The sequence below is a fragment of the Bombus impatiens genome, unplaced genomic scaffold, assembly GCF_000188095.3.
Source record: "Bombus impatiens unplaced genomic scaffold, BIMP_2.2 scf_0382, whole genome shotgun sequence".
Taxonomy (NCBI): domain Eukaryota; kingdom Metazoa; phylum Arthropoda; class Insecta; order Hymenoptera; family Apidae; genus Bombus; species Bombus impatiens.
In genome coordinates, this window is record NT_176801.1 from 622,921 (window position 1) to 649,607 (window position 26,687).

A 26,687-nucleotide genomic window follows, 5' to 3' on the forward strand; every position below is an offset into this window, starting at 1 on the left:
TGATTTGTCACAGTATAACCAAATTAATCGTTTCTTCTCGCAGGGATTATTCTGTAATAAAAACGGTCAAACTTTTGAAAATTATGATCGATTTAAGATTGAGAGTATATTGTAACGCAAATAGACATGGCGAGAAGGTAAAACGATAATCGACCCATTGATCGATTTAATTAGAAGTTTACATATATAGAGACCTTGTTAATCCCAATATGATACAATGTCTCCAAGGTTCGATGTGATTTTTCACGCGTTTACTTGTTTAAGGGATTTTGGAAAAAATCATTCAAATACTTTAAGGTATCTACTTTAAGATTCTGAAATTAGATATTCAAAAAGAAAGTTAAAGAAGCTTTGAGTAAGTTTTTCAATGATATTTATAAATGGCGGTAACCTTTACATTTTAATTCGATGATTTTTATAAATTGGCTAACAACAATAATCTATACAACAGCGTAATATTTCTTCATTGTCTTTTTATAATTTAATTGTTTCCTATTTTGTAAGTTGTCGAATATTTAAGACGTAATATTTTACAGGTATTTTTATTGTTTTTCAAAGAAATATACAGGTATGTAGTAATCGATTAATCATTTCTGAAGTTATGAGAATCATTCGTGAACGTTTCAAAAATTGTCTTTTCTTTATTCGTTCATTGTTCAAATTCAAATTATGTTAAATATAGCATTACTAAACAGATTCAATTTGTATTCTTCTTGGAAAAATATTTCTCATATATTTGTGTGTCGTTTATATCTTTTACTGTTCGGAATCAAAAATATCTCAGTGTGCCATTGCTGTCGATGCTTGCGATTATATGTAAATAATATAATTAATATTAATGCGATTTATGATCAAATAATATTAACAACGCATGCTCTAAAATATTTGAATTTTAAATAAGCGTGGAGGAATTATGGAATTATGTTACGCAGAATTATGTTAAGAAGAAAATAGAGTACAAGTAGTAATATACCGTAAATTAAATGTGAAAGAGTAACCGTATCTGACCGTAAGCATAAAGCGTATCTGACTCAAATTTTATTCCGGATTCATTTTTATCGCTTGTTTATCACATTCCTGATGCGCGGGGACTGGATGCATTCAAAATTCGCGTATCCACGGTGAATCGATCTAACTTTTCTCATCGAAAACCATGGCGTCCGGTACAATAGCTGAAAATAAACGTGTCACAAATTTAAGCGTATCTAACAATCACGGCAGGTAAACAAGAACGAAAACGAATGTGATGCAACATTAAGAAAAAGACTTAACCCATCAAGGATGGTGTCTGTACAATGTGCACGGACTGTTTGGCTATTTTCGGACCCCAGCCTATTGTATCCTTGGACTATGCGTTTATCTCTGTTGCTTATCTCTGTTGTAGTTCTCCGTTTGTAAAGCGTATCGTATATCGTATTTTCGATGGTGTTTATACCTTCGGTTGTTTATCTTATATATTCGGTCCTACGAAAAGAATCGCGTGCTATCCCTGAAGGGTTAAACAATACGGAATAAAGCAAATGATTAGCTATCTTTTTCTTCTTCTAGAAAAGTTCTAAACATTTACAGAGTATCGGCAAGTGGAACGGACAAAACGAAAGTGACGTTTTGCACGGACGTGGATAAATCTGTAATAGTACATAATTTCGAGAAGAGGGGATGGGTTCAAGTTGGTCCGGAGGATGACTGGAATTTTTATTGGTAATAATTATTTTTTATTTTGCCGAAGGAAAAGAAGTAAGAGATAAAATTATGTTATCCTAATGTTTTTATACTGATTTGTATCATTTGAAAATTCTACAAAAGGAATGAATTAAGAAAAGTAACGCAAGCTTTTAAAATTATTTTAGGGCAGTTACGCAATCGTGCAGGAATATATTCAGTGTAGAAACAGGATATAGGATGGACGACAAACAGTTAAATATCCATTTTGTTAAAACATAATACAATTTTTAAATATTCATCGTTCATTTTATATTTAGTGACGCACGAAAGTATCTAACACTCGTATAAGACTTTTATGAACATCCTGAATTATGTGTATCATACAAAACTTTCCATTTTCATTAATAATATAATAGGATACGACACTATCGTGATTTAATTGATGAAATTTCAAACGAAGTTGAACATGTATATGCAGTTATTTGTTACATGAATAATAATATTTAATGACATCATCTTTACCACTAATTCTACCTTTAAAACTATTGTTCATGTTTTATTCTAATTTTTTATCAAGTATAAGTTTGCAGCAAATAATTTACAACTTTTAAGTACGTTTTCATACTCGTTCCAAACTTTAAACAATATAATCGTCATAGTCGTATCTTATTATTATAACGCTGATCAGATCTAAAAAAAAATCTGTATGATACACACAATATATTCGTACAATTTTCTTATGGCTAATATTTAAGTAGTATCTCAACTTGTAGAATAATTAATCATTTCCCGAATCATTACGAATTAACTCGAAAAGACTTGTTGGTGAAAAATATAAAACGCTACCGAAAAGAATTGGAGCGCGAGGGAAATCCTTTAGCGGAAAGAGGAGATGGCCCGGGAAAATACCTTTATCTCGATTTCATACCTATCACGTTTGTTTTACCGGCAGGTAAAATATTGTTGTAATATTGCATAATGTATTATAAATATATATGGCTTCCGAATATTAATATCGGTGCCATTGTATATAATGAGTTATTATTATAGTTGAAATACTTAGTAAGATAAATTTATTTTAGACTACAATATGTTCGTCGAGGAGTACCGAAAATCACCACAAAGCACGTGGATTATGAAACCGTGCGGCAAATCACAAGGCGCTGGAATATTTCTAATCAATAAATTAAGTAAACTGAAGAAATGGTCTCGAGAAGCAAAAAACCCATTCAATCCAAATTTAACGAAAGAATCGTATGTAATATCCAGGTACAAGATGATTCTCTACAATTCGTCTAATTTATGTTAAAATTGAGGGGCTTTTTGAAAAAAATTTACAGTTTTATTATAAATGTATAGACGCTAAATTAGTAATATTAAAACATAACTTAAATGAAGAACGTTGAAATGAAAAATATTTTCCTATTTTCAAAATAAATACATAGGTACATTGACAATCCGCTTCTAATAGGAGGAAAAAAGTTTGATCTGAGGCTATACGTTCTTATTACGTCTTTTCGACCATTAAAAGCGTATCTCTTCAAACTAGGATTTTGCCGATTTTGTACAGTCAAGTACGACACTAGTATTCAAGAATTAGATAATATGTATGTTCATCTCACGAACGTGTCTGTGCAAAAGCATGGTGTAAGTGAATTTTTTCTGTTTCTACAAAGAAAGGAAACATATATATAAATATAAATAGACTGCGGATTTTAATGCAAATTCATATTTTTATAAACACTTTTACACAATTTAAATTTTGCATAAATGTATAAAAATTCGAGAACGGAATATAAGAAAAACTAAACGAGAACAACATAGAGTTCTGAAAACATGCGAATATTCCAGGAAGAATATAATAGCAAGCATGGTGGTAAATTAAGCGTGCACAATTTGAGATTATACTTGGAAAGCACGCGTGGGAAAGCGGTCACGGAAAAGCTATTCGCAAACATCACTTGGTGCATCGTGCATTCTTTGAAAGCTGTCGCTCCAGTTATGGCAAACGATCGACACTGCTTCGAGTGCTACGGCTATGACATCATCATCGATAATGATCTTAAACCGTGGCTTATCGAGGTTCTTCAATTTCTTAATAATCCTTTCACTATTTAACTGTATTTAGTATCATTTACCTTATTTCTTCTTCTGGTAACCAATCTTTCCTACATTTCCTACAGGTGAACGCATCTCCGTCGTTGACATCCACCACAGTAAACGACCGAATCTTAAAATACAAATTAATCGACAACATAATTTCAATCGTCGTACCACCTGAGGGTGTCCCAGAGTAAGTGTCACATTTGAAGAAAATTCCTTTACGGGATAAAGAAAAAAGTAGTTGTAAAAATTGGAAACAAATTTGATAAATTTGAAGATATAAACCTTTTGAAAGTAGAAGATAGGTTTATGATATTTTGTAAGAAACGAATACTAGATTAGTTGTTACACTAGTTTAAATTAATTAGTATTACTACTAGTGCTATAAGTATTTTTCAAAACGTTCAATGAAGATCAGAAAAATATATATTTAATTGCAAAATCAAATAAAACGATAGTAACGTGGATTTGGTTGACAATATATCGAGTTTAAAAATTGGTCTTCTATGGAAGATGGAAAATATGAGTTATCATGTTTCTCCTGTAATCTTCATTTATTTTTAAAAACTCGATTTTTCCTATTTCAATCAAAACACGATTGTACACAGCGTGAGATGGAACAAATGTCCACCACCGGAAGCATTGGGGAATTTCGAGCTCCTCCTGGACGAAGAACTCGTCGCTCAAGAGGAGAAAGAATATTCGTCTGGGAAATATCGAAGTTCCTCCAGTAAATGGAAATAAATATTCCACTATTCCTAAACAACGAGAAAAAGTGTCCTTTGGATAAAATATCGAAAGGTGGGATCACGAGGCATGCGTAGAAGCAACAGGCATAGCCTGCTTTAATCGTCAAGGCGCATGTACCAAATCTTCGAAATGCATATATTCCAGTTTATTTTGCTCGCGTACAACACAATTTATCGTAACTTGCCGTGATTCCCTGAGAAAAGAGACACACGTGTGCTAACATCCAAGGCATTAAATCTTCTAACAAATGTTTGACGAAGTGACACGAACGCGTTATATCAATCGGTATATAAGGGTGAATCTTCTTCGGGGGTGGTTTAGATATGTTCTAACCGGTGTTCCGTCACGCGATACGCTACGCGAAAGTTATGATAGAATTATACTAATCCAATAAAAGAGAAGTTTCTCGAATTTGTTAATAATAATTATTTAATTTCAACTTTTTCTGCTATAAATATAATAATTCTTATTAACCGAATGTAACGATTTGTACTATTGAAATAATCGCAACAGAGAAGAATGGAGAATAGTTTATGCAAACAGGTGTTGTCCGTGAGTACGAAGTTTTTGGTAATCGCAGTGATTTCTCAGACTATGGGTTTTGTCAACGTTACTCCAGGTAAGATTAAAATATTCTATTAAATTTTTTAAATAATATTCGTATTAATTAAATAGACGATCGAATAAATATATTCTAGCACGTCAGTCTTTTCTTTTTTTTTTTTAATGAATGGTAGGTCAACAGTTTGTTTTTAACGGTTAAAGTATTTTTATCAAATGCTATAATTTTATTAAAAATATTTTAACTACTAAAAATATCGTTGATCCATCGATAACTATACGTACAAGAGTGGAAAAGGATCGTGGAAGGATAAAATATTAAAAAGTATAAAAATTAGTATTAGTAGAAACATACAACCTTTGGCGACCCTCGTTTTTCTGATGTAGCAAGCAGTTGTGCGTATGAATGAAATAAACATACTTTCTGTGCAATTTGTTTCGATGGCTGACACAACAACGACTTCTTCTACTTGTTTGGGTCTCGATCCAGTTTCTGTTGAGCGCGATGGCGTTTGATATACATCACGTTTAAATACATGTCCATAAACCACTTTTTTTTTAATACGAGTTTATATTGTTAATTTATTCCAACAAGCTGTATTAATTATGAAAAAATGTACAAATTCGTCCTTATCAAATCAAATTCAGATAATGTAAGCAAGTTGGTTGCTTCGTTAAATATTTTATACTCGTATCTATATCAGCAATCGAGAGATTGTTCCTTTTTCAAGATGTAACTTAATTACAGAGTCGCTGATAAAGATTAATACGTGCTTTATTATTAGAGCGTAACAAAATTGATTTTAAAAAGACCAATAGATATGCAACGAAATATTGATATTTGCAAGAGCGAAGATGCTGCTTTTTTATCTTAAAGCGACATTAAAATAAAAGAGAACAATAATGTACAACAACTGCGATCTTCAAATGATATAAATTCAGTTTTATTTGTTTGTTCAGCGTATGATGAACATTCCACAAGAGTGTACAACGTAGGCGTTCTTATGGCTTCTCGCTTGAATAGTCCTTTCGATCTGGAGAGATGCGGTCCAGCCGTCGACTTGGCTTTGGCCGAAGTGAATGACTTCTTAAGCGTGCACAACGTAAAGTTGCGCAAGGTTCAAGGAAGGTAAGACGAATGTAAAAAATATCCCATCGATACGTTTCCTAGCCTCCGTTTCTTGACCCTTGGACAACCGATCGTTTAGGTATGTTTATGCGTAGTAGAGTCGTTGGTTTTACGTCGTATTTTTGTTTGCCGACAATTCGCTCGTAATTCTTCTGGTACTTGTTTGCGCGTTCTACCGATTGACCTTCTGTTTACGTAAAATGAAAGAAAAATAAGGGAAGTAGAATAAAGTGTCTGTGCCCTAGATTGCGTGTATTACGCGCGACCCTGTGTAAACTGATTCACTTTTGACCACGCGTTCTCATCGCTTCCATGTCATTACATTGATCCAATTGGACAGACGTTTGCCGTTTGCACAAAAGACAGGCCTTCGATGCCGTGACTCGTTGATCGTGACCACTGTTTGGTGAAACGAGATTAGTCGTCTGAAATTTGAATAAAATTGGAGAATGTAGTAAATTTTGAAAAGTTAAAAATAATATCAACGTTTTCAATTTTTTATAAAAGAGTATCAGAGTTATAGTTGTATATTTGGCTACTACAAAATGTTGTCACTTTAAGAGCTATTTTTAAAAAGCTTATGTCGTTGGATCTAACAGATTGTTTTCATTTTCTACCTTCAGTGTAAGAACGTGAGCTGCAAACATGCGAACGTGCGTATCTGGTCTGCGAGCATGTATATCTGGTGTGCAAACGTGACCTACGAACGTGCAAACGTAGGCTGCAGACGCTCGTTCGAATTTCGCATTGTACGTCATATTAAAATACTATTATTTAGTCATAAAATAACTTTTAAACAGGGAAACGAACAGAAATGTATTTATCGCGTTCTTCCCCTATCATATTAAAATATCAAGAACTATATATAAAGACCAGCAAATGCCAAACAAGTACCGATTACTAAAATATCGATGCCAAATATCAGATATCGAATACGAAACTTTCGCTGTAAATCTAAAACTAATAAAAGCCCAACGAATGCCAGGTTTCCCCTGTGCGATCGAACGACGTAGAATTAGACTAATCCGACAGAACGAATTAATCCACGTCACAATCGGTTAACGAAGGTAGCGAAGGGCAAGGATGACCGAGCGTGATAATATCCCTAGGATCAACCGGTATATCCAATCATTGGCCATTCAACGGTGCGATTTAAATCTATCATTATTTCCGAGTGGTACTTTACACTTGAAATGACGCTGCATTCTGCCAGTCCCCCCAACAATTATCGATCATTCGAGTCGTAGGTGCGTTACGAACGTTCCACGGGTTCTCCGGGGATATCTCTCGTATACAACACCCTGTTTCGATCGTTTCCTCTTTTCCCTTGGACCGGTAATTCGATCGCAACCTGTTTGCACGACGAAACACCATCATCCATCAACTCGTTTGCCCTCTGTTCCTTTTCCCGGTATTGTTTGATTCCTACAACCCATTGTCCCACGCTTCCTTTTTGTTCCGTCGTCGACTCGAATGGGATCGTGTTGCGGAGAAAACGGCGCACAGGAAAACACGTGATCCTGAAAGATTGCCGACAAATAGTAGACCGGGAGGTCACGTTAAAGCGGACCTTCTTCCTTTCGATCGATCCAAAGAGGTATATAGAACGACGAAGAAACAAGCTTCGCAACTTTTGTAATAGATAATGTTTGACAAACGAAGAAGAAAAGATTTTTAATGTTATATCAAACTTTTTCTTCGTGTCTTTTCGTTGTCAAGGAATTTCTCAATTTTCAGAGAAATACGAGAAAATCGTTGTTTGCCGCGTACAGTGGTTGGCGAAAATATTTCAGCACTCGTAACGGAAGACTTTTATATCCACATTCGAATCGATACTCAGTTATATTAGAAAACCTAGAATATCGATATACATATGAAATCGTTATATGAAAATATTTACGAAACATTGAAAAGAAATGCAAAGTTTGTTTTTTATTCTAATATTCGATACATTTCCATTTTGAATTCTTTTTCGTCGTAATTTCTAGTAGAATTATGAATGTAAAAATAGAATTATAAATTGGCCAGGCTACAATACAATTCTACAACTATTCGTTAATCTTGTTTCGTTTCGTAGATTTTTTTTATAAACTTCATACTTTATTCAACGGGATTGTGAATTTTAAAAGACAGTTATACGGTATATTATACGGTTAATACGGTTATATATTAACGATTAATCAATGTAATTTTAAAAACTGCAACTCTATGATTCGCAGCTATCCATCGTGTAGTGGATCCGCGGCACCAGGTTTAGCCGCTGACATGCACTTCCGGGCGAACGTGATCGCGTTTATCGGTCCAGCCTGTGCTTTCGCTCTGGAACCCGTGGCAAAACTCGCCGCCTATTGGAACACTCCCATAATCACTGGAATGGGTGACCAAGTATCGATCATTCTAATTCGATGTAGCTAGTCAAAGACAAACAGAAAACGAACCTTTACGCTTTTAGAAGATATTTGTATCTATTGTTAAAAATCCAATCTCTCCACATTCCTAACGATAACTCAGACATTTTCTTAGGGATATATCGGCTGCTAAATTATAGAAAGTTAATAAAAAGTTCAAAGAAGATAATATATATAGCATAAATTACACGAATGAAATTATATAATTATATCCGTGGTCTACTCGTTAACAATTATTTACATAACGCTGTTCGTTTTCATATTACGACATTTTCAATTCAATGAAGCCGCCATCGGAGGAAGAACTGTCCGTAACATCGGGTATCCTTGGGAGAATCAATAAATGGAAGAACGAAAGCTCGGTAAGGAGAGTGTAATTATGCTTCTATGTTCGTTAAGTTAATTGATCGCGTTTTTCGCTTAATTATCGCATGTAACGGAAGTATTTAGATGGAAGAGAACATGAGATATTTCTCCTGATACCGCATCCCTATTTACGACTTCGTTAGTATTCTTAATTAGTCGCGCGCTTGTTAACGCGACTAATATAAAACTAAAACGTATATCATACGCGCGAATAAAATAACTGAAAGTCACAGGTAAAAGAAGCGACAAGTGCATTTTTGTATTTCGTAATTTCAATTTTATTTAATCCGTCAAGTTTAAATCTATCTTTCAGCTATAAATTCCGTTTTAGAGGGCAATAGATAAATAAATGGAAACTTTCTGCAATGTATAAATCATATTTCAAAAGTTGCTTAGAATGTATCATTCGATCCTGAATTCTTGCTTTCAAGGGAATCTTCAAAGACAAAAGCAAATATCCAACTCTAACAAGGATGTCTTATTGCCAGTGTCGACTTCGACTGGTATTCTCTAGTATATTTAAAGAATTTGGATGGTCCCACGTAGCACTGATATTGGACAGATCCGATCTGTTCTCGTGGACTGTCGGGAAAAATTTGGAATACGGTTTAAGAAAAGAAGGGCTGTTGAAGTTCGTGAGAGAACTGGATGGAAATTCCGAGGACGAATCGTACCATTATTATTTGCGCGATGCTAGTATGTATGCACGAGGTAAACGTCACATATATATCTGGATTTCTTTCAAATTAACATTTCTAACGAAATTAACACGCCATTCGTTTTCCGACAGTGCTGATCCTTAGTGTTCGAGGAACTCTGGTTAGAAAGTTCATGTTGGCTGCTCACGACTTGGAAATGACGAGAGGAGATTGGGCGTTCCTCGATGTTGAAATATTTCAAGTAAAACGAAAGTTTCTCTTCTAAACATAGGGTGGTTAATAAGCTACCAATCGACGAGAGATTTAATAACTCGATACTTTTCTGAAAATTACGAAAATCTTTTTTCTATGGTACGAAAAAATGGTTTAAAGCGTCCATTATTCTTTAACTTGGCGAAAGTAGATCGATTTTTCGAACTAAAATAGGTAAATCAACGATAGATGAAATAAAAGTAGCGTGCAACAATGTCACAATTAAGCGATGCAGAAGAATCTTCAAAGCTTCCTTTACAGATTACGAAACTATTAAAATCAGTCGGCACTCAGCCGACCAGTCATATCAGATATAAATAAATATGCGATTAATTTCATTAAATACGTGTAGGAAGAAATTTATATGGACGAATAAAATTAGCGTGTTAGAAATGTTCAATCCGAATTCAAATTTAAAATCCAAGTCAGAACGCTTTAATTGGAATTGAAATTCAAATTCGAAAACTTGCATATACGGAAGTGTTATACAAGACAGACAAACAAATTTCTTTCCCTTTTTAATAAAAATTCAGGGAGCCTATTGGGGTGACCACGATTGGCAGGTTGACGACGAGGATGATGCCATTGCTAGAAAAGCGTACGAGGCACTGCTCAGAGTATCTCTTTTACAACCAACCAGTCCGAGATTTCAAGATTTTGCTGACACTGTTCGCCAAAGAGCTCAAACCGACTACAATTATTCTTTCTCGGAAGGAGAAGAGGTATTAGTATTCCTATTAGCCTATAAATACCGGATAAAGATAACTAAACTAATAAATATTTAACGAGTGTTCGCGGACGATAGTGTTATACTTTCAAACTGCCAAAAAACCAATATCCATCGAATAACATAAGAAACGCAATAAAACTTTTACTATATTTTAAAAGAATTCTTTTTAACTTAACAAATCCATCGAATAAAATGAAATAATAATACTAGATAATAATCGAATAAACGACAAGCATAACGAACAGGTCTTATGGCGTTCCAGGTGAATTTCTTTATCGGAGCTTTCTACGATGGCGTATATTTGCTCGGAATGGCATTGAACGAAACTCTGTCCGAGGATGGAGATATCACAGACGGCATATCGATAACGAGGAGAATGTGGGACCGAGACTTCATTGGTATTACGGGGCACGTGAGGATCGACGACAATGGAGATCGCGACGCGGACTACAGTATCCTGGATTTAGATCCTATCACGGGAAGGTCAGCGTCAATTAAGCCAGCCATTCCTCCGATCCGTTTGCTAATCAACCGCTATTCTATCCGTCAACCGAGTACATTCGAACCAAAACCGCCGCCACTGTGAAACCCTCGAATTTACTTTGAATACCAAGCAGAATTTTGACGAACCATATATACATATGTATCGCGTATACCGCAATTAGATATTGTTCTGTAAATTTATGCAGAGCTAATATTCCTTCGAAATTTTCTAGGTTTGAAGTCGTTGCGCACTATTTAGGATTAAATCGAGAATATAGTCCCGTGGCTGGGAAGAAGATTCATTGGCCCGGAGGAAGAGAAGGTCCTCCTGCCGATGTTCCGGAGTGTGGATTTCTAGGAAACGATCCTTCTTGCACGTCCAGGACTGAAGCGTATACTTTTGTCGCTTATACCAGTTTGGCCCTCGTTGTGTTCCTACTCGTTGCTGTTACCGCAATATGTGTGTTGTACAGGCTAGTAATATTTCCATTTTACAGACATTATCGCGTAATACAGTGTTACATATTATATATAATATTATACGATTTTGTATAGAATTTTTTGCCAAGAGTGTTGAAATTTGTGTTAAATATACACTTTTGTCCAGAATAATAACATTTATGCACGTATATTTGCAGACATTTAAGGGTGTCGGCTGATCTGAACAACATGTCCTGGAGAATCAGACCCGAAGAACTGCTTCTAGAAATAGGGAAACCGTTCTCTTCGAAAATTAATCTACACCAAGCGATAGCTGAGGTGAATATCGACGAGTCGAACGAAGAAAACATAATAAAATCAACTCTGTTTTTACAGAATTTTGGATTGGAGCAGCGTATTCGTCGTGGATCGCAATTCAGCTGCGAATCCTTACCTCCAACTACGGTATTCACCACCGTTGGAATTTACAAAGGAGAAAGAGTGGCTATTAAAAAAGTCACTAAAAAGAAAGTAGTTGACGTCACCAAGAAATTATTATGGGAGATTAAACAAGTTCGAGACGTTACATCGGAAAATACTGTCAGGTATGTTAATAATATGATCGTGTAGCAACATAACGTTATAATATTGAAAACAAACTATCATTCGCTAGATGAAATGTTACAAACGAATTTCAGATTTATCGGCGCTTGTCTCTGTTCTCCATCACCGACCGTGTTAATCTTGACAGAGTATTGTCCTCGAGGTTCCTTGAAAGACGTCCTAGAGAACGAAGCTATTAAATTGGATTGGAATTTTCGAATGTCTCTGATCCACGACATCGTTAAGGTACAGCAGGTGCACGTGTTGCGTCACAGGTTCATTTCATCCAACTATGCAGAATTTCAATTCTATATTAAACAATACGGATAATAATATATTTCAAATTTACCTAAAAATTCTTTTATTTATATTTACCCCAAATTTCGTCACCGCTTTCCATGGTTATGTGTTTTATAACTCATATAATTTATATTTCTCACTGATTTATCGCTATTCGAATAAAATTTGCATAATATTACTAGAATTTTATAAATACAAAAAGAGTTTCATTTTTTCAGGGAATGTCTTATCTTCACGCCAGCGAGGTATCAGCACATGGAAAGCTTCGATCCTGCAACTGCTTAATCGATGGCCGTTTCGTTTTAAAAATTTCAGACTTTGGTCTCAAAACACTCACTACCCCGTCTGACTTAATAATGGATGATAATTATTATACCAGTACGTAAGACCGGTTTATGAAAAATGAATGGAACGTTATTGACCATTATGCAATTATTGTTTGATAGAATTGCTCTGGATCGCCCCGGAACTGTTGTCATTAACCGTGACACCAGGCAGTGCAGCAACTCAGAAAGGGGATGTTTACAGTTTCGCGATCATCCTAGAGGAAATCGTGGTTCGTGGTGGCCCATACGAATCTGTGAAATCGTTTATGACTTCCCAAGAGGTACGATAGAAATTTTAACATAATTTTTAGAATGTCGTATGATATCCAATTACAGTAAGAATTATAGAAAATAACTATAAAATTGATAACAGAAAAAAAATAATTGCAAAGATAATTACAGAAAAATAAAAAAAATTAATGACTATTAATCACTATGATTATTTGCAGAACAATGATAAAGATTAATCTTTTAATGCGATTTACCGCGATTTGCTATGATTTACTGTAATCATGTTCAAGTATCATGCCACATCCTGACATTTCTTTTAATGCTATACATTTCTATTAATATTGTTAAGTATTGAAATATTTATATCGTGTTAGATTAGCTTTTCCCGCTTACATATTGTCAACAATTCTTGTACAAATTGCCCAAAGATCGTCGGCCGGGTTGCAGCATCAGAAACGCCATCATTCAGACCGGAAGTGACACCAAAAGACTGCCCACCCGATATCTTATCCCTTATGGAGAAATGCTGGAACGAAATCCCAGAAGAACGACCAACATTTCATGCAATTCGCGAAACTATACGTGGCATTATGAAGTAAGTCTTGTATTTCTCCGTAAAAAGAAATACAAATTTCTTTTCTTCGACAAAGCGTCTTTATCTAAAACTGAAAATGACGTAACATTCCAGAGGCTACTGTGAAAATTTAATGGACGATCTATTAAGACGTATGGAACAGTATGCGAATAATTTAGAAGCCCTTGTAGAGGAGAAAACGGAACAGTTAAGTCTAGAAAAACGACGTAGCGAAGAACTTCTGTATCAAGTGCTTCCAAGGTAACGATATATTTAAAATATTTCTAAATCCGAAATTTCTTAAGATTTCTACGTTTCTTAATATTTCTAAACGCTGTTTCTTTCGCGAATAAAAGAATTTCTATGTTTATTTATAATTAAAATATCGCAGGCAAGTGGCGTGTCAGTTAATGGCTGGAGAGCTGGTTCAACCAGAACAATTCGAATGCGTGACAATTTATTTCAGTGACATAGTTGGTTTCACAGCTCTCTGTGCACAAAGTACACCAATGGAAGTGGTGGATTTTTTAAACGACCTCTACAGTACTTTCGATCGCATCATCGAATTCTACGATGTTTACAAGGTACTTCGCGATATCAATTACCAAAACTAAATCCAAAGCTGTTGCTCGACTACGGATATTTATGAACTTATGAAAAATTTAAAGGTGATAAATGTGTAAAACATCCGAAGTAAAGTACTCGCTATATTTAGATTTTATTTTTTTAGTTATATCCAGAAAAATATGAAAATATGAAAAATTCTAATTAAATATGGATTAAAATCCATTTTATTCAATTTATTTTCATAAATATCCGTAACTTATTGCAATTATTAGAATTTTGAATAAGATGCTCGCATTGCTACTAACATGTAATATAATTAAACTAAGGTGGAAACAATAGGAGATGCATACATGGTAGTGTCCGGCTTGCCAGAAAGAAACGGCAATGAACACGTGAGAGAAATTGCCCTGATGGCTCTAGCGATTCTCGATTCTGTACGTTCCTTCACTATAATGCATAAACAGAATGCACAGCTCAGTGTTAGAATCGGTGTACACAGTGGACCTGTTTGCGCGGGTGTAGTTGGTCAAAAGATGCCACATTATTGTCTTTTTGGTGATACAGTAAATACCGCATCAAGGATGGAGTCTTCGGGACTACGTAAGTCATTTTAAATCATTTCCGGAAAACCTCGTGATATTAGTATTTCTATATAATGATATATCATTAAATTTTAATTCTAATTCCAAATTTATTTAAAAAAAAAAAAGAAACTTTGAATCACTTTGGATCACTGATATTCCCTTTTGTTTCTTTCATTCCAATCCTTTTCTTAAATATATTTTTGATATAGCGCTACGCATACACATTTCTGAAGCAACAAAATGTATATTGGATAAGTTTGGAACATTCGATTTGGAGCTCAGAGGTGAAGTGGAATTAAAGGGGAAGGGGCGAGTAACTTCTTACTGGTTAAGGGGTTGCTCCGAACCAGATCTAAGGCCACCAACACCGAAATACCGGAAACACAGCGTTAGTACGCCGGACAATAATTTAAATCCTCTGATCTTCCCGCCTAATAATACAAATGGTGCAAAAGCCAACAACAATACTTTCATTAATTTATCCGAATTACAGCAGACCGTGTAATCTTCGTAAATTTAAAGATAAAGTGTAAAAAGAATCAATGTTCCATGGTAAATGTTCTTACGATTTAAAATTAAAGCTAGGACTCGTAATTATAATAAATTTATTTTATTTTTTCCTATTACTATATGTCGATTCGGAATGTTTACATCAATAACATCTAATTTATACGTAAATAGAAGAATCTATAATAGGCTTTTGTCGTCAGGCGTGTATATTAAATTGTCCATTTCGATCGACATGACTTTTTGAAAAATTGGTAATATCATTTTTATTCTGTTTGTGAAACAGTTCTATTTACCAATGCCAGCGCAATTTAATATACTTGTCTAACAACAATGATCTGCGTAAAGCTCCAGTAAATTGGAAGAGTCAACGAAAAAAATAAGAATTTCCTAAAAGAAATGGAAAAACACACTTTATTTTTTCTACTTCCACTGTGTCAAACTATTCGCGGTTTCAACGTAGTGTAACTTCTTTCTGAATGTTTCCTGCTGAATAGACTACACCAGAATTACCATCTTTATCTTTATTATCGTTTCCGTTAAACACTACTAGTAATCGGTCACAAACCTCTGTATTTTGTATTGGTGTGAAACAAAAAAAATGTAATAGCAAATGTTTTTTTTTTCTTTTGAACTTCCTAATAAAAGATATATCATGTAGATGTATGCATTATTTTCTTATCTGAAACAAATAGCTCTCACAGAAAGAAGCCTATTGCAATCTGCCTTATCAGGTAAAGGTAAAGACAGGTGAGAAGTTTCGTTTTCTTCGTCGATAAACTCGAATTCGTGTATTCTTGATTGTACTTTCATGTCCCTGAAAGGTCCATTTAATATCAAATAACGAAGCTATAGCGCATACTTTGTCTTTTTTTATAAAATCAACTGTAGTACATTCGAAAGCGTATTTAACAAATTAACTAAAAAAACAATCGTTGGTTATTACTATTACAGTTACAATTATTATTTGAGGATACCTGTGCGTTCCGCTGCTTAGGCTGACCTACTTTCGTTCGTGTAAGGAGGTTTGCTCACGTGCAGGGATATTTTGACCGATTTTTAATTGTCAATAACTAAAACACAAAACCGAAAACGCTGAGAGGAAATTTCCTCTCTATAAAAAATATAGTAAACGATTAATTTCTCTTTCTTAGGCAACCTATAATTAGTTTCATTATTTTGTCATTCTGCCATTTTGTCATTCTCACACTTGTCCATTTTGGGTAGAAAAATAGATATAAACTTTTCCATAGAACCGTACAATGAAATAGGTTTTTGTCTATGCTAGTGTACAAACAAACGCGGCAGATCCTTAATTTTATAGGTTCTTGTACATGCTAACGTCAATTAAACTCAGCACTTGGCCGCATGGTGCAGCACTACTAGTCCAGAGACAACCATTTTCCATAAGCGTGAGCACTGTCATTTTCTCTCCGTATACATGTTGGTAGCGGTAACACGTTTAGTCCTAAAGAGAAGCTTATCGAATAAAATCTTTAACAACATTGTAATTGAATAACGACGTCTTATTTTAATTTGCAATATCAGGAACATACTGTATCCTGCTTTTAAAGCTTTATATTCATTGGATAATCTAACACGTCGTTCTTTTAACTGGGTAAGTTATGAATTCATGATTATACTGTATATTTATAAATGTATATGTTTATAATATTTAAAGAAATATACCTTGTTTAAAAAACGACGTTAATTATGATCGCAATGGGATTAAACACAAACCTGCAGATGATCTTGATGATGGTTTTATGTCAGAAATTGTAAATAATAAAGTCCCAGCAGATAATAACTGTTAAGAACTGATGATAACTGATAAGAAACCATAAATACCCAGATCTTTTAAAAAGGGAAAGGTCATGGAAAATATAAGGAAGGAATTACCTTACACCTATAAAGTACCAGAAAAGTTTGAAGAGTTACAAGAATATTTGCAAAATTATAATGCTGATTACCAATCGATTATCGTAGATCGTATAATTAAATGTAATCATTGCCCAACGAATAATACAGACGAAGGAAAGTTGTCAAATTTATTTTTATTTTTGTTACAACATGTAAATAATCATGTTGTAGGAAATGATGTTGGAAGCATAGTTAATGGTTTCCAAATTATTGACAGGTAATATATAAATTTCTAATAAAATTTATTTACTTGTATTATATCTACATTATATTACACATATTTATTTCAGATTGTCTCCTTTCTTATACGATCTTGCTCATCTAAATCCACAAAATGCCAAATCTGTTATACAAAGAATAATCAAAGAAAAGCACGACGACTTTGAGGAAGATAAGAAGAAATACCCTGGCCTAGATACAGTATGTTTAACGTGTAATTATATTAGAAATATATTTTCAACGGTAATTAATTATAATCTTCTAATAAAAATCTTTTTTTTCAGCTTATTTTCTTCAAATTGGCTTCTTTGATATTTCCAACGTCTGATTTTAGACATCCTGTAACTACTGCCTGTGCAATATTTATGTCCGAAATACTATTTAGATGTCGTATTAAAAATAAAATAGATATTTCAAAGGGTCTTTTTATATGTACACTTATATTAGAGGTAATTGTTACTACTGCTGTTATATTTTTATACGCAAACATATTATGTGGAAATGCAATACGCTACATTAATAATATTCCATCCACATTCACAGTATACGGTATTAAGTAAACGATTTGCTCCATGTGTGATAAATTTCTTACACGCAATAATTTACGTATCCAGCCCTAAACATCTAATTCAAGATATAAAAACGATACCAATCTCTAAAAGAATCAAACACTCAGAAAATTTATTAATACTAGACGAAGATCGATCTAAGTTAGATGTTAATCCAAGTAGTAGCTATATGAAAGCGTCCGATCTGATAGACGGACCCTTAGACGATGATTTCAAAATAAGGGTATTATTAATAGCCGTAAATTTATTGGGAGAATTTAAAAATCATCTAGAAGAACTGGAAGCTGTGTATTCGATATTCGAACCAATTTTAAAATTGCTTAAATCGAATTCTTTTGACAAATATCCACCAAAAGTGAAGAAACATATTATGCAATTACGAAAAGATTTGGAAAAACTAAAGAATAAAAAATTAAAATATATTATGGTTGAAAAGAAGAAACCAAAACCATTAAGACTATATGGACCGTGAATTGAAGCAATGTATGTAAAAATTGAACTTACGATTTCAAACCACATCGTTTTATAAATTCAAGAATGTTATTAAGTTTCGTATATTTTTTACGGATATGACGGTAAGAAACATAAGATTACGTCCAAGGAGAAAGCTGAAAGAGAAAAGTTGTTGCACAGTATAAAAGTAAATAAGACAAGTATAAAAAATAAATGAGAGGTGCTATGGGTGAAATACGAAGAGCTTTCTTAACGAAACTACAAATAAAACAACAGATTAAGAGCGATGAAGAACGTAAACGCAAGGTAAAAGAAATCTTTGGAGAAGCTTCGGTGCAACAGAGTGAATTAAAGAAATTAAAACGGAAGAAATAATAGTAAGAGAATAAACGGCGCATTCTGGAGTTTGTATATATTCTCTCTTAGACGATATTGCTATTTTGGATGATTTTGTGTAAGATTGTATTAACGATGACTTCGGATATAACGAATCGTGATCGCTATAATAGCGTTTCTTAAGATTCTTATAATTTCATTAATTATAGTAAATGTAAATAAGCATTTTCATAAGAAAATCTTTTAATGCATTTCGTTTATGAAAATAATACTGTAATTGTATTATACGGAGATAATTCACAACACAAAATAAAACTCTCTCATCCAAGGCTTAGTTTTCAAGAAAAGCGAATTCGAAAATTTGTCGAGTATACTTGAATTTGGCTAATTACTCCTTGGAATAAACAGTCAGAAAAAGGTTATTCTGCATACGAAAATAGATAGAAAATGTGATATAAAATTTTCCAATTCATTTTTCCTCTTAATTTTCAAGAAAATAGAATTTGACCGTGTTTAGTTAAGAATTGTCCTAGTGTACATGTATAATTTTTCAAATTTAGTTTTCTCGGAAACAAAGTATCTTGTGAATAAATTTTATTCTACATTTCTGACTTATTTTCATATATAAAATAATCTGATTATTTATTTCTATCTAATCTGGAATTAGCAATGTTTAAATATACTTGACAAATTTTCAAACTCGATTTTCGCAAAAACGAAGTGTTATAGGAAAAAATATTATTTTATATTTTCTTACTTTCTCATAAGGAATCACCTTACGCCCGCTTGTATTATATGTACATATTCTTCGGCAACACACTGTATATATATAATAAATGGTTTCTAGAGATATATTTCTTACTATTTATACTGTACTTTTTTAATTAAGATATTGTTATTCTAACGTGATTAAAATTAATCAAATAACCAGCTTTTCCGCGAAAACTTGTGAAATGAATTATATGCATTTAAAATTGTATCTTTTTTCATCATATATTCTGGTAAAACTAAGCAAGTTTCAAAATTATTATATATATTATTACATGGAATTTGAATACGCTTAAACTGAAATTCATCACTATCTGTAATTTTGCAGACAGGTACTGATTTCTTTTTTAAATAAACGAATGAGTGCCATTTATCGAAGTATTCTTTTAAAATTTCAAAATTTTGAAATGACCTCATTACTGCATTTCCTAATTGTAAATCACGTTGGTAATCGATATTATAAAGGGAATTTCGTAAAATTTCTTTAAGTCCTTCTCGTAACAAGAGCTGTTTATGTAATTTCATTGCCACTTTCACATCATCGTTCATTTTCACTTTTTGTGCAATATACTGTTCCCAAAGCAGAAAGTACTTTCTCAAAATTTTGTGTTCCATCATGGAAATCGCAAGAAATTCTTTTTTACGTATATAGAGAACATCTTGTAACTTGGAGTGCCAATGTAAAATAAATCTTTTCAATAGGAAACCAATGGCAATCTCATTTAATTCTTGTTTACGAACCATTTTTATTTTGTACTGCCGAGAAAATTCTATCCAATTGAAAAAGTATTTACGAGTTACATTCAATTCCCAAAATTGAATCGCTTGATATAACTTTTGTTTCTCTTGTATAACACTGCAAAGCGCATTTCTCCATTTTTCTATGTAAATATATTGCAATCGTCGCATAATTTCCTTACTTTTATCGTTTAAATAAGATAATCTAATTCTTTTCTCTTTTCTATAAGCAGCATAATTATAAAACTTCTTTAAAGTTTTAATTGTCAACTTTTTTTCATAAAAATTGCCCGCTGTAAGTATCTTTCTTCTGTTGCATTTTTTTTTAATTATATATAAACGCCAATTATTGAACATTATACTCTTTTTTCTGTTTTCAAATATGTTTCTAATTTCATGACTTTTTATTGAATTTTGTAGACTCATATTATACCAGTCTTGCCATGCAAAGAATGTCTTTTGTACAAGTTTGAAGTTGTAAAACATTTCGATATTTTCATTCATTGTCTTCTCTGTGATGGATTCCTTTACACACTACATGGAAAAATAAAATTTAATAAGAACAATGGTAAATGCAATTCATGGATCAATTAAAAATCCTACCGATATAAAATGTTCAAAATATCGTTTTAACAATTTTGTTCTATTGTATACAGAGACACGTTCTTCTATATTTAACTTTTTTAGTTTGTATTCATGATATATTTTCCAAGCATCAAAATATTTTATTAACAATTTACTTTTATAATGCATAATTGCATGTGCTATTTTACTTCTTTGTAATATAAATTCACAACTATTAATCCAAATTCTTATGAAAGTTTGTAAAACTTTCTTTGCATAAAATTTACGTGCCTAAATTGAAAGTTATTTACAAATTAGAACTTAATTACACGAGTCAAGTGTTAATTATTAAATTAACATTACCTTATCAATTTTATCTTTTATCATTTTTTTCTCCTTTTGTAATGCTACATATAATTTCCAATTTGTAATACAGTTTTTCAGACAATACATATTGTAGAAAGCTACAGATTTTTCTAATAAGTCTCTTTTCTTATTTATCATTGAAACACAATTATTCCAATATTTAAAATAATTTCTTAATAAAGATTTAGAATAATGTACCTCTGCTTTTTTATAATTGACAGAAACTATAGGGTCATTAGTGCACTTATCCATAAATGAAACAATATTTTTCCATTTTAATAATACATTTTTTGATAACGCATTCAAAACCTTTTTCTGTAATTTTTTGTGATAAAAATAATCTGCTTTATATTTAGCTCTTCTTGTATGTAATTTGTGTATAACATAGATCTTCCAGTATCCAAAAACATTTCTTAATATTGCTTTATTATAAAAATTATCATGTGATTTCTGAGTAAAACTAAATAAAGATAATCAATTTTATATCGTTATACTATTAAGTTGATTTTTGATATCTTACTTTCGAAATTGTTGAATATCAGTATTTATATTTGACATTTCAGTCTTATGTATTGTATTTTGCATAATCTTAAATATATTACCATATTTAATTGTGGGATTTTGTGACAGAGTGCTTTTAAACCAATAATGTAGTGATTTCAATTCTAAATTATGCATATAATTATTATGAACTATCTTTTTCATTATTATATCAGTATTTCGTTAACATTCTTCTTATTTTATAGGTATTTTGTATTGCTAACTTCATTGCATTACTTAACTGAATTATGACCAATATTAAAATTATGAAACTGATTCATTGTTTTCAGTGTATCATTTTAATTGACAGAAGAAACAAATTTTTTTAGATATTAAAATACATTTTTATGCAATACATAAAATAACATTTATCATCACAGTTTGCAAAATTCAATTCTCTCTGCTTCTGTAAATATTAAACTTGTAGGCATTAAACTTTTAGATCCTAAAATAAATATTAAAAATCAAAGGAGGAAAAAAAAATTTAAGAAATATGATTAATAAAATTTAACAAGCTAAACGAATCAATTCTGGATCTTGGAACATTATAATGAAAAAGTAATCGAGGAACTCTTGTCATCCACGAAAAATTTCAATGTTGATCGAATATTTATTTCAATAAAATAAAACGTATTGTATTCGTCGTAGTATTTATAATGAATTTAACATTTTGTATTGGTAAAATTAATTGTGTTCGTATAGAAATGCAACAGGATTTGTATATAATATTTAATAATATAACCTCAGTAAGTATATTGACAGATAGATATGTATTTTACCTGTTAAGAAAATTATTATTTTGCATGGCTCATAATTATATATATTTCTTTTATTTTATCTTTACTACTTCTTTTTCATTTTTATCGACACCACCCTTCTATTTAATAATGTGAATAAGATATGGCTGAAAAGATCCTGAAAGCAATATTATATAGTTGTGAAAGTGCTAATAAGAATCTAGAAAATTCAAAGGAATATAAGAAACTACTAGAAGAGAATAAATTCCTACCATCTAACGATATATTGAATGCACTATGTTTATCTTTAACAAAACTATTGACATATAAGGTATCAAAGGAGGCATATCAACGTTATACTGTGAGACTTCATGTGATCGTGGGTATCTTGTATTTAAAAGTATATACAAAAAGTTTATCGTATTATTTCATAATTTATTGTTATTTCAGGAAGTTCTACGAGAATGGTGTAAAATCAATGACAATCTTCAAAATTTCGAAGTACTCAGAGATGAAAAGCAAAGCTTAACATTACTAAAAAGCTTGTTGAAGAAATATTTAACAGACGATACCTTAGACAGCTGTGACTCAAGCGACAATCTATTATCCTTAATCAGTGCTTTAATATGCTTGGCATCCACAGATTCATACTATAAGTGTTACGTAGAAAAGTCGATACTAAAACTAGCAGAATTAGAAACCTGCGATGAAAGTGAATATTTGTTATGTTATGCTGTACAAGAAAATTCCAATTTAGACCTCAAACTTTCAACCATAGAAACCATATATAAGTCACAGAAATGCAAATTAATAGAGCAACCGTTATTAAATAATTTCATATCATCGTGTATCGATTTAAATAAAGATGACAATATAGATGATTTAGAGAATATAAATTTGATAGATCAATTATTCAGATTTGCCACTAAATCTTCATGTATCTTCTTATTAATATGTGCATTCCTAAAGGAATTATTAATACAGTTAGATCATGCTCCTACAGTTGTGAATTTTATACAGTCAATTCTAAAAAGCATTAAGAAACATTGTGAAAAACAAAATAAAGATATCGTAGACCTTTACCCAAGAAACATGCAATCCCTTGTAATTTTACTACAAATAGAACCTACACATCACACAGATGATTCTAAAAATGGAACATTAAGGATGCTAAAGGATATTTATATGGAAGATGAAGATACTGTAATAACTCTGTTGTCACATTACCCGCTGTGGTTAAAGTTATTTGGACAACTTTTGAGTCCAAGTGACGAGATGATGTGTTCATATAACGAGGAATTGAATTGTTTATAGTAATAAATTATAATAAATATTGAATTGCACAGATCTGTTTTTATAATTTGTTTTAAGCAATGACAAATGTATTTATGTATTTATAATATAAGACAATAAAAGAAAATCGAGATTTGAAAGTTGTAGTATCAAAAGAAAGTACCTTTATTAAATCACTGTCTAGCTGCATAATATAAATTTAATAGTTTTGAACAGAATGTAATAATTAACTTAAATAGTTCGCATACAACAGGTGGTTTTTATTTTGTATGTTTGTTGTAGTACGCGAATCTCAAGTCATATCCAACCATTAATCAGACGTCTTTATTATAAAACTTATCGTCTCGTGTTAAAACAAGCAAAGTATTTAACGATACCGATCCATCTCTACTTAAACAATTGAGAAAAAAAGAACAGAAACTCAGATCAAGTTATTCAATACTTCTTTTCTCTGCTCAACAACACTTACGTAGGGTTCCCTTGTTTTGTCAAGTTGTGGAAAGAATGGTGCATTATGCAATTTCGATAGATTGATATTAAGAATAAGAATTACCGTTTCCCGAATATATTAACGAATACGCATATAAATGTTTCCCCTACTTCAATTTTTTCGAAGTTTTACAAACAAAGAAACTTTTAACAACACGATATAATCACGTCAACTTGAAAGAAACGAACTAAATTTGTGTGGAGAATGTAATTAAATCAATTTTAAATTTGAATAATGGCGCCGAAAATTCAAATTGCAATTTATCAATATATTTTCTTCTAGCGGTTGATAAAATTCGCATGCAGAAAGTTTTCGACAACAATAGAAAAATTAGAACACGAAAAAACATAAAAAAATTTAGTAATAAAAATTTAGCAGAAAACTCCATTGATACAGTAGAAGTGTTGGAATACACGCGCACGTACCACCATTCGCTCTATTAACCAGAAACCCGTGTTCGTTTGCAATGAAGCTAAACGTTTCGACAATCAAACAAGTGAACTATTCCCGTAAGATTTGAATGAATCTGTATGTTTACAAGGAAATGAAGCTACGCGTGAAACGCGATACATGAAGTATGGAACACAAAACAACAAATTAAACGATACTACACTGGAGTTGTGCATTCTGAATTGGATCGCGCCGACTTTTGTCGGTTCCTTACGCGCCCATCGCTCGCGCTTGCACGCGATCAGCACGCATGCGTGCTCGTACAGAACGCCATCGCAGATATTTAAACTTGGACAGTTTCTAAGCGCGGCACGCCTTGAATCTCCTGTGATGCTGTAGAACCGCTAGAAACATTCTCTTCGGACATCGTGCTTTTGCTCGTGCTTGACGTGGTTATAGCAGAACCAGAAGACAACGGGATATCGGTGGTTGTCGGGACTTGAGAGGCAGGAGCGGACATGGATTTTTCAGGACTGATGGTGGACGGTTCTGCTTGGCGTGGCAGGGATTTGCGTCGTTTCAAGGACTCGCGTTGCCGTTGATCGGCCTGCCGCTTTTCCGTTTTGTTCTTTACGCCAGCAGGTTTCTGTGTTACCTGTCGAAGCCAATATATGAATGCAGGAGCTTCTGATGGGTAGATGAATAGTATATACCTTAAAAGAGTCGTTTGTAAAGAGGAATGACGACAGAGTGCCGGGAAGAACATACACTGAATTTAAATAAAACCTTTATAGCGGGAACAGTTCGACCGTTTACAATCATATCGAAAATAACTTTTTCATAATTCGCTCTATTTCTTCCGGGAACTCTAATCATTCTATAGGGTGACTCGCATAGTCGCGACCAACTATAGCTATTTGCAAAGTGGAAGAAGTTACAAATGGATATATTTTAAGCGAGATATTTTAGACAAAGATTTATAACAAATTAGATTTCGTTCGAATCGTAGATATAGTCTTCTCTTACATTTTTCATTGGATTTCACCCTACAAATAGCAATAGATCGTCTTCGAAGCACGAATCACCTTGCGCATAAATAACATGATCAAAAATAGGCACTCATCACGAAATTCTAAGTAACAGTACTCTTTTGATTTAATCATAATCTTTGTCAAGTACGATTTTGAAATATGTCTCTCTCTCTCTCTCTCTCTCTCTCCCCCTCTCTTTCTCTCTCTCTCTTTCTCTCTTCTTCCTCTAACAGAAGCGATTAAAATCGTTTAATACCAACATTTATCTCCTACATGTTTTTATGCACGTAATGATCCATATAGTTTCTTCGTGGTACATCTTAAGGATATAAAATATTCCTTTTCTAACACAATTCACTGGATTCACGTTTAAAAGCGGTCTCGAAGTATCAACGAGACCTCTGAAACGATAAATCTCTTTTAGAATATCGAAAGCGAATGTCGAAAAAGCATTGACCTCTCTTATTGCAACTTCCATGAAATAAAGAAATAAAGAAATAAGAGATAAAAAATAAAAGATCGAGCTACGGTTTATTCTCGTGACACGTGTTTGCAATAAACATGAAACTGTTTCTTTTCAATGTTTTCAACGAGGAATTAATTTTAAAAACACGATATTATCTAAGAACTTAAAAATATCTTTTTAATTACTTTTCATATACATGTTAGACGAATAGCTTTATAGAATATAAAGATTTCTATATTTTAAACTAAAAGCACAATTAACGTATTTGTTGCAAAATCTAAAGAAATTTCGTGGTTCTATGGAACCTATGCGTAATTCGTCTGTTGTGAATCATATTCTGTTTTAACAATCGCATATAACGTGTTTTCTCCATAAAGATAGGAAATGTAAAATAATTTGTAAATACAAAGAATCCTCGTTGAAAGAGAGGTTTGCGGCAAAAACGTGTCTTCACGCGCGATTTACGTGCACAATCGTTATTTGCTCTATCGACGGAAAAAGGAGATGCAGAGGGTGGGGATTGGTTTTGGATTATATGGAACGCTTCGCTCTTTTTTCGTCCACGGTGAAAATGTCCAGGTAAAAGTAT

At 32.7% G+C, this 26,687-nt stretch overlaps 6 protein-coding genes across 14 annotated transcripts in view; 4 read left to right on the plus strand and 2 right to left on the minus strand.

Annotated features, from left to right (window-relative positions):
• The first annotated feature begins 149 nt into the window (after positions 1 to 149).
• LOC100750124 (probable tubulin polyglutamylase TTLL1) lies at positions 150 to 4,929 on the plus strand. Of its 2 annotated transcripts, none has more exons than XM_033321006.1 (9): positions 150 to 297; positions 1,549 to 1,701; positions 1,851 to 1,916; positions 2,439 to 2,617; positions 2,748 to 2,934; positions 3,111 to 3,312; positions 3,517 to 3,747; positions 3,849 to 3,958; positions 4,377 to 4,929. In XM_033321006.1, the coding sequence occupies exons 1-9, from the start codon at positions 218 to 220 to the stop codon at positions 4,510 to 4,512; spliced, it is 1,344 nt and encodes a 447-aa protein (XP_033176897.1). In that variant the 5' UTR covers positions 150 to 217; the 3' UTR covers positions 4,513 to 4,929. The 2 variants fall into 2 exon arrangements, with proteins under 2 accessions (XP_033176897.1, XP_024223768.1); XM_024368000.2 differs by having other exon boundaries at positions 1,570 to 1,701.
• A 108-nt stretch (positions 4,930 to 5,037) lies between these two features.
• LOC100743023 (atrial natriuretic peptide receptor 1) lies at positions 5,038 to 15,590 on the plus strand. 2 transcript variants are annotated; one of them, XM_012386259.3, is made up of 19 exons: positions 5,038 to 5,137; positions 6,040 to 6,208; positions 8,428 to 8,593; positions 8,904 to 8,978; positions 9,414 to 9,693; positions 9,773 to 9,882; positions 10,427 to 10,615; positions 10,886 to 11,106; positions 11,340 to 11,579; positions 11,745 to 11,865; positions 11,923 to 12,131; positions 12,225 to 12,375; positions 12,648 to 12,807; positions 12,876 to 13,036; positions 13,415 to 13,581; positions 13,675 to 13,821; positions 13,952 to 14,144; positions 14,454 to 14,727; positions 14,921 to 15,216. In XM_012386259.3, the coding sequence occupies exons 1-19, from the start codon at positions 5,038 to 5,040 to the stop codon at positions 15,214 to 15,216; spliced, it is 3,429 nt and encodes a 1,142-aa protein (XP_012241682.1). The 2 variants fall into 2 exon arrangements, with proteins under 2 accessions (XP_012241682.1, XP_024223765.1); XM_024367997.2 differs by having other exon boundaries at positions 11,745 to 12,131; positions 14,921 to 15,590.
• An 882-nt stretch (positions 15,591 to 16,472) lies between these two features.
• On the plus strand, positions 16,473 to 18,566 carry LOC105680846 (nucleolar protein 14 homolog). Of its 2 annotated transcripts, none has more exons than XM_033321010.1 (5): positions 16,473 to 16,836; positions 16,900 to 17,355; positions 17,429 to 17,558; positions 17,642 to 17,806; positions 17,901 to 18,566. In XM_033321010.1, the coding sequence occupies exons 2-5, from the start codon at positions 17,093 to 17,095 to the stop codon at positions 18,396 to 18,398; spliced, it is 1,056 nt and encodes a 351-aa protein (XP_033176901.1). In that variant the 5' UTR covers positions 16,473 to 16,836; positions 16,900 to 17,092; the 3' UTR covers positions 18,399 to 18,566. The 2 variants fall into 2 exon arrangements, with proteins under 2 accessions (XP_033176901.1, XP_033176902.1); XM_033321011.1 differs by having other exon boundaries at positions 16,965 to 17,355.
• Positions 18,567 to 19,400: 834 nt separating this feature from the next.
• LOC105680847 lies at positions 19,401 to 21,909 on the minus strand. Its single transcript, XM_033321001.1, has 3 exons — positions 21,149 to 21,909; positions 20,825 to 21,076; positions 19,401 to 20,755 (listed from the first exon to the last, which is right to left on the minus strand). The coding sequence occupies exons 1-3, from the start codon at positions 21,401 to 21,403 to the stop codon at positions 19,631 to 19,633; spliced, it is 1,632 nt and encodes a 543-aa protein (XP_033176892.1). The 5' UTR covers positions 21,404 to 21,909; the 3' UTR covers positions 19,401 to 19,630.
• Positions 21,910 to 22,290: 381 nt separating this feature from the next.
• LOC100743145 lies at positions 22,291 to 23,769 on the plus strand. Its single transcript, XM_012386261.3, has 3 exons — positions 22,291 to 22,437; positions 22,590 to 22,807; positions 22,879 to 23,769. Exons 2-3 carry the CDS (start codon positions 22,592 to 22,594, stop codon positions 23,740 to 23,742), a joined length of 1,080 nt encoding a protein of 359 aa, XP_012241684.1. The 5' UTR covers positions 22,291 to 22,437; positions 22,590 to 22,591; the 3' UTR covers positions 23,743 to 23,769.
• An 85-nt stretch (positions 23,770 to 23,854) lies between these two features.
• LOC100740146 (transcriptional activator protein Pur-beta) overlaps positions 23,855 to 26,687 on the minus strand; it is a 28,782-nt gene continuing 25,949 nt past the window's right edge. For all 6 annotated transcript variants that reach the window (XM_012386265.3, XM_012386266.3, XM_033321007.1 and 3 more), the window contains one exon: positions 23,855 to 25,256. In XM_012386265.3, the coding sequence (XP_012241688.2) occupies positions 24,945 to 25,256 (312 nt within the window). In that variant the 3' untranslated portion in view covers positions 23,855 to 24,944. The remainder of the gene's footprint in view (positions 25,257 to 26,687) is intronic.

Excerpts from the sequence above, each read along its gene's own strand:
- LOC100743023 (XM_024367997.2), top strand. The coding sequence starts at position 5,038 with ATGGAGAATAGTTTATGCAAACAGGTGTTGTCCGTGAGTACGAAGTTT. Across the intron at positions 11,107-11,339 it reads TTAGATCCTATCACGGGAAG|GTTTGAAGTCGTTGCGCACT; the intron begins GTCAGCGTCAAT and ends GAAATTTTCTAG. Across the intron at positions 14,728-14,920 it reads GATGGAGTCTTCGGGACTAC|CGCTACGCATACACATTTCT; the intron begins GTAAGTCATTTT and ends TTTTTGATATAG.
- LOC100750124 (XM_033321006.1), top strand. The coding sequence starts at position 218 with ATGTCTCCAAGGTTCGATGTGATTTTTCACGCGTTTACTTGTTTAAGG. Across the intron at positions 298-1,548 it reads AATCATTCAAATACTTTAAG|AAAAGTTCTAAACATTTACA; the intron begins GTATCTACTTTA and ends TTCTTCTTCTAG. Across the intron at positions 2,935-3,110 it reads GAATCGTATGTAATATCCAG|GTACATTGACAATCCGCTTC; the intron begins GTACAAGATGAT and ends ATAAATACATAG.
- LOC100743145 (XM_012386261.3), top strand. The coding sequence starts at position 22,592 with ATGGCTGAAAAGATCCTGAAAGCAATATTATATAGTTGTGAAAGTGCT. Across the intron at positions 22,808-22,878 it reads CTGTGAGACTTCATGTGATC|GAAGTTCTACGAGAATGGTG; the intron begins GTGGGTATCTTG and ends TTGTTATTTCAG.
- LOC105680846 (XM_033321010.1), top strand. The coding sequence starts at position 17,093 with ATGGAAAATATAAGGAAGGAATTACCTTACACCTATAAAGTACCAGAA. Across the intron at positions 17,356-17,428 it reads GGTTTCCAAATTATTGACAG|ATTGTCTCCTTTCTTATACG; the intron begins GTAATATATAAA and ends TATTTATTTCAG. Across the intron at positions 17,807-17,900 it reads TATGTACACTTATATTAGAG|TATACGGTATTAAGTAAACG; the intron begins GTAATTGTTACT and ends CCACATTCACAG.
- LOC105680847 (XM_033321001.1), bottom strand. The coding sequence starts at position 21,403 with ATGGATAAGTGCACTAATGACCCTATAGTTTCTGTCAATTATAAAAAA. Across the intron at positions 21,077-21,148 it reads TAAAAGATAAAATTGATAAG|GCACGTAAATTTTATGCAAA; the intron begins GTAATGTTAATT and ends CTTTCAATTTAG. Across the intron at positions 20,756-20,824 it reads ATTTTGAACATTTTATATCG|TGTGTAAAGGAATCCATCAC; the intron begins GTAGGATTTTTA and ends TTTTCCATGTAG.